Below are 13340 nucleotides of genomic sequence, written 5' to 3' on the forward strand. Positions count from 1 at the left end.
ACTAGCTTTGGTAGGGCCCATGATATATGGCATTGCATTATAACTACGTGGCATTGCATTATAACTCAGGTGGTCATGCCACATGAATTTAAAGGTTTTAGGTAAAGCTGTACGCAAGCTGACGTAGTACTGTTAGTTCACTCGGCTTGACTCGAAAAAGCTTGATTTGACTGAGTGGTAGCTGAGTTGAATTACTTTTTTGGGCTCAAAAATTTTGAGGATCGAACCCTAACTCAATTCCAACTTAGTTCAAATCAGTCCAACGACTGAACTTGGTTATTTTGACATTGATGTTGCATAATAAGTATTTAATGAAACAACAAAGTGTTGGCTGATGGTAAGAACGGTATGGATATGAAATAAACACCTTGGCATTTTAATTTTTATGCTACATGTTGATTGTTCGATGAAATACTTAAAAACCAAATGTTGTTATTTTACATGCTATAAAAATTTGAAAGGGTACTCCGTGTTTTAGAAAATGCACTACTCCGTGTTTTAGAAAATGCCCTCGAACTGCCTAAGCTGCTGACCTAATCCAGCCGAGCTGGCCTCATTCCGAAAGAGAGTATAGAGCTGAGCTGACTTCAAGCCGCTGTCGGCTAGTGGCCGAGCCGAGTTGACTTGTGTGCACCTCTAGATTTAGGTGTTTTTTCGTTGGCCCGCGTGATGGTGGAATCAGCCGGACATTTGGATCGAGGCCAAATAAGAGGTGATATACCTAATGGACGGCGTAGATTTCATGTTAAGTAGTTTCCAGTACTGTGTTAGCGAAATTAACTCCAGCACACGTGCATTTTCCCATCAAGTGAGCCACATACGCTGGGTTCTTTTTATCCCAACCACCCATTTTTCTAATACAAGTTTGATAAACCTAATCAGCAGACCAATGGCGCGTGGCATATTAAAAATTCACCGTACCTGATGAGCGGCTTGGTTCAGTCATACGGGTGCCGTCCTTTTGGATCTCACGTCTTCTGCCCCTGACGTGACGGGCCGTCATTGAGTCACGACTCTATAATCATAATCAATGGTTTTGACCAATGAGCGGCCGGTGATGGGAAATTGATTATAAGACAGTGGCATTGCCATTCATGGTCTTTGCGCTAGATTCTTATAAAAACGGTAAGGGTTCGAGTACCCATAGGCGGTGAAATTACACCAGCGTGAGTACCGGGGGGTGTGTGTGCGTGTGTTAAACAAAAAAAAAAGATTCTTACAAAAACGAGTGGTTTATCATAGATATGACCTGTAAGATGAAATAGTAGTTCAGCTGTCCAAAATGGAGGCCCATATGCCTTTGGCACCACGTGGCCCAAGCTCTGTTACACCCACCGTGGTGTATGTGTTTTATCCATGCCATCCATCCATTTCTCCTGTACATTTTAAGGCATGAACCCAAAAAATATGCAGATCCAAATCTCAAGTGAACCACACTCCAAAAAATATTAGGAGATTGAACACCTACCGTTGAAGGCTTCTACCAACCACTTCTATTTGTGTTTTCCCTTCATCCAAGTATCTGTGACCTTATGTACAGATTGGATAGCAAATAAAACATCACCGTGGGCCTAGGAAGTTTCCAACCGTGGTAGTTCAATCCCCACTATTTACTATTTTCTGTAGCATGGTCCACTTAGCTTTGAATTTTCATTATTTTAAGGCTCATGCCCTAGAATTAGTTGGCAAAACGAATGGACAGCGTGGACTAAATACATAGATCATTGTGGCCCCACAGTATGGGCCACGTGTTGCCACAGTCAATCCCCTGTCGTAAAAAACCATATAAAAATATTGACTTTGGTATACGGTCCAAGTTTCAAATTACAGCTATTAATATAAGTCATGTGGTCAAATTAAAGGGTATCGCACGTGCTAACTCAAATTGAGAGAGGAAGCTGACATGAGAGAAGGCGGTTTGTAATTGTGTAAAGAGGTGTAGAGTGATCGTAAAAGCGAAGTCCTTTGATACAATAGTAGAGTAACATCAACCGTCGGATCTGAGTCGTTAATGGATAAAGCTATTTGTACGACGGGGGATATCTATTGCCGGTTTGGATCGCCGAATCATGGGCCCCACATGTGGGGAAAGTTATGCCTTAGGATATTGTGCGTTGGCCGACGAGCATGCCCCCATAATTCTTCATCTTGATGAGGAAGCAGATTGCCCGTGACCACGGACACAGACAGATATCCACAGAGATGTCTGTGATAAATTTATTATGTTCATCTTTATTTCAAGACGACGGTAAGATAAAATCTAAAAATCAGGCATATGATCTAAAAACTCATGTGGCATGGATACCACGCAAAACAGTGGGGATTGAATGCTTGGTTGGACAGAAGTATCTTATCACGATGATATCTGTTCCTAAAGCGTGTTTGAGTGGTAATAATACTATGAACGGTTTGGATGGCATATAAACATCATGGTCAGCTCCAGGAAGGTTTCAATGGTGGATGTTTCTGTTCCCACTTTTGCTTTGGTGTGGCCCACCTGATTTTTGTATATGCCTAACCTATTGTGGTCTTTCAAAACAGATGGACGGATTGGATTTGTCACAGACATCTTCGTGGATCCCACACAGCCCCGGGCATAGGAATATCTTTGTGCTACGGCCACAGGCAATCCGCTTACGATTGATATGGACGTTGGTTGACTACAAATCCTCAAATGGTTTTTGTCAACCGACGGTGCGTTTACGTAGAACACCAAAACCAAACGGAATAGGATATTATAATCCATCTCTTCGTAATCAAGATGGCCTATTGTGGGGCCCACTGGATGGACGATTGTAATTAGCCCGACTATTCTATGCAGAATGTCGGGTCGGAATCCACCGAGATGGGTTGGCAGGTCAAAAAGCGCTTCGACGTGCCCAGATGGTGAGATATGTTCAAGTTCCGGTTTGTTCGTCTGGTGAGCTTCACGATCATTCATCCTGTCCGTTCATTAGGCGGCAACCCGGGGATGAAAAGGTTTTAACGGTTAAAAAGATTTGGCCAAGGTCCAGCGTCAACTTGTTTGTGTTTCCCTCCTGATGACCGGAGCAAATGTATTTTCGAGAAATAACATATCTGATGAACGGCTGTGATCTCTCTCACACTTGCGTCATTGTCACTTATGAGCAGATCAACGTTCGTACGGTTACTTCCGCCTGAGGCACGCATGCGAAAAGACGGGATTATATGTAAGGGAAATGATAACCAACTGTAAATTGTCAACTTCCATGTGTTATCCCACCTGAAATCTCATGAACGCTCTGGATTCTACACACCCATGCCACGGTCGGTTTTGGCACTTGAAGATGTGGCGTTTGCAATCTAAAGTTCGTTTTCCCGCGGTTGCCACCTAAGATCAAGCGTGTTGCCGCCCACTGAGGCCCACATGCTGAGTGATTATATAATCAGAATCGTCCATGTTGTGGAATCTATGCTCTATGGTGCACCCTTTCAAACGTACTCATACAGGATGAATCAGAACATTGCCACTTCTAATGAGTTTTAAAAGGGTGAAAATAAAACTCTCCTAAGTCTCTAAATCTTTTGCAGAATATAAAAGGCTAGGCCTTCTATGGTGGGCTCTACAATTGGCCACGTGCGCGTATAGGAGCTGGATGCCACTTAATTCAAGCTGAACACTTTTGACCCTAAACATTGGAATAGATTATAAAATCGAGAACTGGCGGATCAGCCGCGTATCAGCAACCAATGATAAAAGATCATATGTTTGTGAATGAAAGGGTTTATCTTTTTTCTAATAGATTCCTTTTACCTTTCAATTGAAAGAACATATAATATTAACAGTGTAACCTTAGTTCCACGGTAACATAGTAAAGTAAAAAGTTATAATTTGACAAAAGCTAAGGGCCTGTTTGGGAGCGTGGATTTATAACCCCCTGAATTCGGAACCCCCTGGATTTGCAATCCTCCCGGTGTGTTTGGCACCCTAGAGTGTGAATCAACTTTAATCCAAAAGTACCTATCTCTAGTATATTTACAGAGATTTGAATTTAATTACTAATTCAACTTTAATATCTCTAATTAGTGAGATATGTAATTTTTGATATAATGGTTGTGATAAGCCCGTTGAAATATATGCTTTGCCCGAAAATGATAAAATTTGAAGTCTCGGATGGGCCACAAGCACAAGATTATGTTTGAGTGACTAACCAACGATTTTTAATCGTTGATTTATATGGACAATGTTTGGACGGTGCTAGACAATGTTTGAACGGTGTTAATTTACATGGACAATGTTTGGACGGTCCTGATCATCATTAGTGGGCCATGTGCCCAATAGAATGATAGTGTATAGTGACACACATGTTACACCTACCACTATTGAAATGATTTTAGGTATAATCCAAGCTCTCACCGTGGATTGCAAACCCCCTCAAAGAGGATTGGAAACCTCCTGGATTTGCAACCCGCAGTTGCTTTATGCTGCCAAACAACCAGGGGAGTGGAAACTCCCTCTAATCCCTTCCAATCCCCTCTAATCCATGGTGCCAAATGACCCCTAAAATTATATTGTTGATGATATTAGGATAAGAGCTTTTACAATCAGCTTAGAGAGGTGACAATTTGTTCATCACTCAACGTGAGTTTAGCACTTAGGGTTACAACACGTAAGGTGGGCCAAGCTTGTAGGTGAGAGAGTTGGTGGGAGATGATGTCATCTGTTCGAAACTAAGCAGGAATCAAACTTGTAGATGAGACGATCATTAGATGTGAGAATATCGTTTGTTCAACACTTAAGGTGGGCCAAGCTTATAGGTGAGAGACTCGATGAATGATGGATCTCTAGTTGCCTGTTCGAAACCTGGGGGCAAGAACCAAGCTCATAGGTAAGAGGGTTGAAGGGAGGGAATTATTATTAAGCACGTTGAAAGGCAGGCCTTGAAGCCTTCCGATTCAAGGCTTATTGTCCTCCCTAGCAATTTGATAAGGCATGAACAAATAGTAAGATAGTTGAAGAGAATCACAATTCATGCTAATGACAATGGTGTGTCCTTACCTTAGTGGTAGACTCTAAGGAGTTTCAACACATGGTCTTGGGTTCGATACCCATAGGTGGTGAAATCCCACTATGGCGTGTGTGTGGGGTGCGTGTGTAAAAAAAGAGATATGCTGATGACAATATTGTGCTGGCGAGGGATGGATCTATGTGTCAACAACAGTTTACCTATTAGTTGTTTATCGTGTGCACTTCTTTAGGGAGTGTTTGGCATCATTTTATGGGATGGGCCCACAAATAAGACAATTTCAAAGCTTACATGGACCACACCAACCCATCGTTGAAACCTTTCCGGGGTCAACCATGGTGTAGGAAAACACAAATATCAACTTCATCCAAAACTTTTGTGGCCCCCAAGAAATTTTCGATTGTAGGTGTTCAATTCCCATTGCCTTTTGTGGTGTGGTCCACTTGAGCTTTGGATTTGCCTAATTTTGGGCTGATACCCGAAAATGATCTCAAAAAGTGCATGGATGGTGTTGATATAGCCTATACATCATGGTGGGACCCACATAACTTGTCATTGTCAACAATCCATTCGAATCCAGCAAAACCCAGGGCATAGATCCCATAAATCATGGTACGCACCTTGAATCCCAGAGGGCTGGGGAAGATTTTCTGATGCAGCCCCTAATTCCATGGCTTATGGCTTGTTTTTCAAAGCATACCAGGCTAGTATCCCATGAAGGAACCAAACAAGATAGGGGGCTAAGTCGTTGGTATTTTCAATTCAATTCTATCTAATACGGCGTAATGCACTGAATCAAACAGGCCATATGCCCTTTGCAGTCGTAGCTGTTTGCATTGTAATACATGATGATTACCTATCTATTTTTTCACTCATTGCGTGCAACACGGGCTTCTTGACAAGGCTATCTTGACTCTTATCTTTTTTAGCTCTTAACGCTCTTCCCTATCAGCCATGGACATCTTATCTTAATCTTCCATGCTGTGGAGGTGTAGCTTTTTATACATCTGCTCAAATATTGTTATATTGATGAGGATAAACAACCACTGAAGTAATATTTTATGAAAATAACTTACTGGTGACAGTGAAAAGAAGATGGACGGTTCGAATCATCCGGCCATCTCATCATGTGAGCCCCATCTGTGTCCACAAACGCTGGAATCTAAGTCGCCATGAAGTTAAAACCGCCCCCGAAAGCCAGGAATATGCGAAGGATGCTCCAAGTCGAGCAGAGCGATCCAATCGAGCCGGCTCCACAGGCTCGAACCATACGCGACAAAAATCGACGATCGCATATATACTTAAAAAACGCCTAAAGCGGCCCGGCGGATAAAAGTACAAACTCCGCCATCAAATGATCATAAATCCCATCTCTGACTTCCCCATCTCCCAGCCACGTCAGCATCAACTCGCGTCTCAAGCCCACCTCCTATAACCGGTAATTCCGGTCCATTCCCCGGTCACCTCCAACGGCTGACTACCAAACATCTCTTTCCTAATTAAGGACTGATCCTGATGCTTAAGGACGTCAAAAGCGTCCTGATACGCGCATTTCGTGAAAGTGGGGCCCATGGATCGTTGATCCAGAACGTTGATTGAGTGAGAACACTGCAGATAGGATAAGAAGCAAAACTCTTCCAGATTGGAAGATCCTTTAAATCAAATCTCGTGCTTCCTTTTCTATATTCTTTTATCAGCCGTCTGTTGTGGGAGATTGATCAAGTGATGATATTTTTCAGAAATCCACAAACCATAGTACAAACCATAATATCAACGGCCTGGATGACCTAAAAATCGGCCCCTTTGTATCAAACCCCTATTCACGTTCTTCCCAACCTCTCTCTCTCATCCATGGAAAGCAGTTAAAAGACTCCAAACCAAGCTCTCTCTCTCTCTCTCTCTCCCTCTCTCCCTCCCTCGTTCTCTCTCTGATCTTCTAGAATCCAAAAGGAACTGAAAAACCCAGACCCCCAATCTTGAGAAAATCCATGTGGGCTTTACAAGATCTGCAATCTCTCCCTGAAACTTCCATCTTTCATTCCTCTGTTTTCTTCTGAAATTTCTTGCTATATTGGAAGATGGGTGTTGGAGATTTCTCGCTTTTCTTCTTTATCCTATGCTTTTCTCTCTGTCTCCAATCCCATGTCTTGAATTCCCAGAATCTGACCTGTAATTCAAATGATTTGAAAGCATTGGATGGTTTCTCCAAGGGTCTTAATTCGACAGTTGGGGCGTGGAGCAATGCCTCTTCTTCTGATTGCTGCAGCTGGCGCGGCGTTGAATGCGGACCGTCTTCTGGGAATTCCAGCAGAAGAGTAGTTAGGTTGTCTCTCGGAAACATGCAATTGAAAGGGCCCGTTTCAAAATCCTTGGCTAGTTTGGATCAGCTAAAAGTCCTCAATCTCTCCTTCAATTCTCTCCATGGCCTCATTCCAGCAGAATTATTCAAATCACAGCAATTGGAGGTCCTTGATTTGGGTTTTAATGATTTTTTCGGCCAGATTCCATTAAATATCAGTTTACCATCGATCCAGGTTTTCAACATTTCGGGCAATTCTTTCACCGGTGAGCAGCCACTCCTTATTGGTTCTGTGAATTTAACCCATTTCATCATCAATTACAATTTATTCTCTGGTTCCGTCAATGCGAGTATCTGCAGCACATCGCCTCGAATTGAAGTTCTTCAACTTTCTGCGAACAACTTCTCTGGCAATTTCCCAGTGGGTTTTGGTAATTGCAACTCCTTACATGAGCTCTCTCTCAATGAGAATTTTCTGTCTGGGAATTTTCCGGACGATTTATTCGGGATGTTGTCGTTGCGGCGGTTGTATCTTCAGGAAAACAATATTTCCGGGTGGCTGAGTGAGAGAATAGGTAATCTTTCTCATCTCACCCATTTGGATATTTCTCTCAATGGGTTTGAGGGGAAGGTCCCAGATGTTTTCAGTAGCCTCGGCAAATTACAGCATCTTTGTGCTCATTCGAACCGTTTCAACGGTCAGTTGCCCGTCTCATTGTCGAATCTGCCACTTCTCCGTTTGCTTAATTTGAGAAACAATTCTCTTGATGGTCCGATCAGTCTTAATTGCACTGCGATGGCCCACCTTAGTTCCCTCGATCTCGGTTCGAATCGGTTTCATGGTAGCAATCTCGATAATCTTTCCTCATGCAAGGCTCTGAAGAATGTAAATCTTGCTAGAAACAGCCTCAACGTCAAAATCCCAGAGAGCTTCAAGAATCTTCAGGCACTCTCCTACCTATCGTTATCGAATAATAGCCTACATAACATTTCATCTTCGTTGCAAATTTTGCAACAATGCAGGAACCTAACTACTCTAGTGCTTACGATGAATTTCCATGAAGAGGAAATGCCTGTTGATGCGATTCAAGGTTTTGGGAGCCTGAAGGTTCTGGTGATCCCAAACTGTGGTCTTTCTGGTTCAATCCCACCGTGGCTGGCTAATTGCAGTAAGTTGCAGCTGTTAGATTTATCGTGGAACCGATTGCAAGGAAGCATCCCAACCTGGGTGGGAAGCCTTGGGTCTCTCTTTTACTTGGATTTGTCAAACAATTCGCTTACTGGGGAAATCCCCAAGAGCTTGACACAGCTGGCAGGCCTCATTTCTCGCAACGTCTCGCAGGAAGAGTCCACCCCCAACTTCCCATTCTTCATCAGACGAAACCAAAACACTACAGGGTTGCAGTACAATCAGGTTACGAGCTTCCGTCCGACTCTGGATTTGAGTTGCAACATGCTTACAGGACCGATCTTGCTGGATTTTGGGAAACTGAAGAAGCTTCATGTGTTGGAATTGAGGAAGAACAATCTGTCAGGAACAATACCTAGTGAATTATCAGGCATGACGAGCTTGGAGGTTTTGGATCTTTCCTTCAATAATCTCTCCGGAACCATACCCGTTTCTTTGACCAATCTCAGCTTTCTATCAAGCTTCAGTGTAGCGAACAATAGCTTATCTGGGGTGATCCCGACGGGAGGCCAGTTCTCGACTTTCCCGAATGCAAGCTTCAAGGGAAACAAGGATCTTTGTGGTGAACATTTCACTCCTTGCTGGCCTCAAACTCCTCTGCAATCAAACAAGAAAGAACGGATAAACAGAATAGCTATCATAGGAATGCCAATTGGAATTGGATCTGGGGTGGCTTTAGTTGGCGCATTCGTATACATCATCGTGTTAAGATCCTGTTTTCAGAGACAGGAAGATACTGTAAGGGAGGAATCTGACACGGAAAAGAACTTACTACCAGGGTCCAAATTGGTTCTTCTATTTCAAAGCAAGGAAAACAAAGAGATCACCATCGAAGATCTGTTAAAATCCACCGGCAATTTCGACCAAGCTAATATCATTGGTTGTGGGGGGTTTGGTCTCGTCTACAAGGCGACTCTGCCGGACGGTAGGAAGGTTGCAATCAAACGGCTGTCTGGCGACGGCTGTCAGATGGAGAGAGAGTTCCAAGCTGAAGTTGAGACCCTCTCTAGAGCACAGCACGAAAATCTCGTTTTGCTTCAAGGGTATTGCAGGTATGGTAATGATCGGCTGTTAATCTACTCGTATATGGAGAACGGAAGCTTGGATTATTGGCTGCATGAGAAGCTTAATGGCGGTTCAGCGCTAGATTGGGATACTAGGCTTAGGATAGCTCAAGGAGCTGCAAGGGGTTTGGCTTACTTGCATCAATCATGCGAGCCCCATATCCTTCACCGGGATATCAAGTCGAGTAACATCCTCTTAGATGAAAATTTCAAAGCCCATTTGGCGGATTTCGGGCTTGCAAGGCTCATATTGCCTTACGACACTCATGTGACCACAGATCTCGTCGGAACCTTGGGCTACATCCCTCCCGAATACAGTCAAGCTTCAGTCGCCACCTTTAAGGGAGATGTATATAGTTTTGGGGTAGTTCTTTTGGAGCTTCTTACTGGTAAGAGGCCCATGGACATGTGCAAGCCGAAAGGGTGCCGAGATTTAACCTCGTGGGTGCTTCAGATGAAGAAGGAGAGGCGGGAAGATGAGGTGTTCGATCCGTTTATTTATGATAAGGAGCACAGCAAGCAGATGTCACAGGTGCTTGATATTGCATGCCTTTGCTTAAGCGAGTGTCCCAAATTCAGGCCTTTCATCCAACAGATAGTCTTGTGGCTCGACAATGTTGGGCTTGACAGCCAACCGATTACGTGAGGCAAGGTGAAATTTTTCGTTGCTGTGAGAGGAAATGATTTTCGGCAGTGTCTTTACTTCTGTTTATGCTCTCAATATCAGGCATGGTGTTGTTCTTGCTGGCAAACATTAGGACCGTAACAACAGTGAGAAGTGGCCGACTGTCAGCTGCTTGGGAATGTCTTCATGCTTTCCACTATCAAATGGCAATCCAGCTGTAAATAACCATTACACGGCGTCGAAGTCTCGAAGTTCTGTTTCCTGGTAATTTCTTAGATATTGAAATACGGGAGAAGTATATAACAGAAGAAACAATATGTGTATCTGATACTCTGTAAGTTAAAAACTGTTTTTAATTGAGACTTGTTTTGATATTCCATTTTAATAAAAGAAAAAAAAAATTGGGGGCATTTTGTTTATGGTCTTCCACCCTGTCCAGGAATGTGCTTTTCAATACGGTTGTGTAAATAAACTTGCTGAAAATTTTCCTTTGCCTGATGCCCGATGCAAAATAAACAACTGGGATCAGGCATGTACATCAACACAGTTCATAAGTCAACAGAATTTTCAAATGGACTTGCCTTCGAAGCTATCTTAGCTAGAATATGCACTCGTATCTTGGGATTTCAAGCATGCAACAAGTGAAAATAAAACATTCTCCATCTGTTTCTTGTCAATTGCATCATGTTTCTATGTTTATAAGCATTGTTATCTCTCTCTTTTCTTCTTTAGGCAATCTCCTTTTTCAACAAGTATATGCTCTTGTTGTCATCTACAATCAGCCCAACTTCAAATGTATCTTAAGCCATGGCCATGTTTGGAAACTGTGGATTCCATACCAAACAGCGGAAAAGGAAAAGGGTTTCCTTTGATGCGATGATTTGCATTGTTTGGATAGCAAAGAAAAGGGTCAATTCCACCAAGCAATCATTACACTTTTTCTATAATTTGGATTCTTGGCACAAGAAACTAGGTGAGTATTGTGAGATGAGTATGAGATCTCCACTTGCTTCCCAAACAAAACTCAAAAATTGGAATCCATGTTTCAATAGTTCCCATGGAAATCATCATTGGATGATTATTGTTTTTCCTTTTCTTTTGCCTTGGATTCCACGTTTCCAAACATGCAAAATTTTCATTGTTTTACCACTGGCTTGGCCTTCTATATGCAATTCGAGAGCCTCAAATAGCATTGGAAGCGATTTAGAGGGAAAAAAAAAAGAAGGAAAATGACTTTGATATGAACTTCTACTACTAACTTGAGTAACTATTCATAGCCCATTTGGGTTTCCCAAACAAGGCTGAACCAGGACCAAGAATTGTCTAATCAACTCCTTGTGGGGCCCACATGATGTCCCCCAGCCCATGAGATGATGCAACAAACTGAGCAAGCTGAAAACTCTTGCTGTTGAATGGCATTCTTTTTGCTATTATTTCTTGTGTGAATGACCTCTGCCGTCGTAGGCCCAATTGGCAAGCTTGCGTACATTCTGTATTTCAGCATTTGAAGTTCAGGTGTTGAATTCGCTCATTCAACTAAGAGATTTCTTTCACGCGATCTGAGAATTTAACTCAAGCTTATTTAGTATTAGAACTAATTGAGACTCACTGCTTGACGGATCAATCCAGCTTCCAGAGTAGACAAAAGAAGAAGAGATCTTTTTTTGCTCTGCTGCGACTAAGGATCTAGTGTGTCACAACCCCTTGGGGCTCACATGCAAAGATGGTCTGATGATTTTAACTGTCCATATTATCATTACTACCATAAATAATATTTTATACTAACCTTTGATTTTAGAGTTGGATGGCAGAAAGAACACCTATGAGGCCAAGCATTCTGCAAGCATAAATTAGGTGAATTCATGATGTAAAAGCACATTTCATTCCTTGAGTCAAGAGTCAGGGGATGATGTGAAACCTCTTCGGCTTTTGAAAAGTGTCGTTTCAACCGCAGGAAACCTCTTTCAATGTTTGGAAGGTGAAGGTAAATTCATCTCAGAAAAACCAGCATTTCTCGCTCCTTGATGCATATGGACATCATCGTTCAAGCAAGGTAGATGAATAATTCCTATTGCTAGTCTCCAACTTACATGCTGTTGTGGTTGCCAAAACTAATGCTAAGAGTATGCTTTTAAACCAAAATGCCTCTCTGGTCTTGAAAGTGTCATCATTTGAGTTAATATAGATCCTAGTCGAGTCAAATCGGTGCATTTGGGTGATGAATTGTACTGAACTGCAACAATCCAACTCAATATACAAGAAATGACCAAAGTGGGATTGATTCCATTTTAATTCATGATTTCATCCAAATCCATCCATATATGGGCCTATTTGGTTTTCCATTTTCCTATGAAATGCAAAGTAAATGAGTTATTATTATCACTTCCAGGTGTCCGTTTAAACGGAACTTATGGCTCGTAAATCGAGAGTCAAATACACTTCTAAAGGAGGTGAAGTAAATTGTAATCATTACATTTTTCACATTATAAAACTATCATTTTTATAGTGATTTCCGGTGAAATAAACATTGTAGTAAAATCATCATTGCAGTCAAATATAAGTGATGTCACCATGCAATTACAAGAGTAAATAATCATTGCCCATTTACAGATATTTATTGTTGTAATTGGAAAACCAAACCCCTGTGGTATGTACAGTTGTACATACATATCCTATGACATTAGAGAAGTCATAGAACAGGTGGTTCGTATAATTACCTCCCACATATATTCTCAACGCCTTCTGCTAAAACCTACACTGCTTTTCCATTTAACCCATAAACTGCCTGGAGGCTTTAAAAGCTTCTGGCTTTTTGCTTGAAGATATAGAAGTCCCGCACATTATGATACTTCTGTCAATTGAGTTCTATTCAACCAAAATTACAGTGACCATACAACCAATGCCACAATCACACAAGAAAGAATGGAATTTCATGTTTTTGAGTATAAAATGCAACATTTTAACATGTGCACTCATGTTGAGGTTGTTACACAAATTTATATAGTTCATACTCTGATTGGAGCACCAACTTCATGCTGTCACTTTCAGAGTCATCCACTGCTCAACAAATTCCAATGAATACTTTTAATATGCAAAACAACGTTAACTGTTCCAACCCTTTTAAATAATTGGGATTCTAACCTTAACCCTGAGTAGGAACTTTGATCTTGTTGTC

At 41.9% G+C, this 13340-nt stretch overlaps 1 protein-coding gene across 1 annotated transcript; it reads left to right on the forward strand.

Annotated features, from left to right (window-relative positions):
* Nucleotides 1-6883: 6883 nt before the first annotated feature.
* On the forward strand, nt 6884-10544 carry LOC131243016 (phytosulfokine receptor 1). Its single transcript, XM_058242068.1, has 2 exons — nt 6884-10192; nt 10268-10544. Exon 1 carries the CDS (start codon nt 7067-7069, stop codon nt 10184-10186), a length of 3120 nt encoding a protein of 1039 aa, XP_058098051.1. The 5' UTR covers nt 6884-7066; the 3' UTR covers nt 10187-10192; nt 10268-10544.
* Nucleotides 10545-13340: the final 2796 nt, after the last annotated feature.

The sequence above is a fragment of the Magnolia sinica genome, chromosome 4 (genome assembly GCF_029962835.1).
Source record: "Magnolia sinica isolate HGM2019 chromosome 4, MsV1, whole genome shotgun sequence".
In the NCBI taxonomy this organism is placed as follows: Eukaryota; Viridiplantae; Streptophyta; class Magnoliopsida; order Magnoliales; family Magnoliaceae; genus Magnolia; species Magnolia sinica.

What these genes read in the sequence shown, in the direction of transcription:
- LOC131243016 (XM_058242068.1), top strand. Translation starts at nt 7,067, where the DNA reads ATGGGTGTTGGAGATTTCTCGCTTTTCTTCTTTATCCTATGCTTTTCT.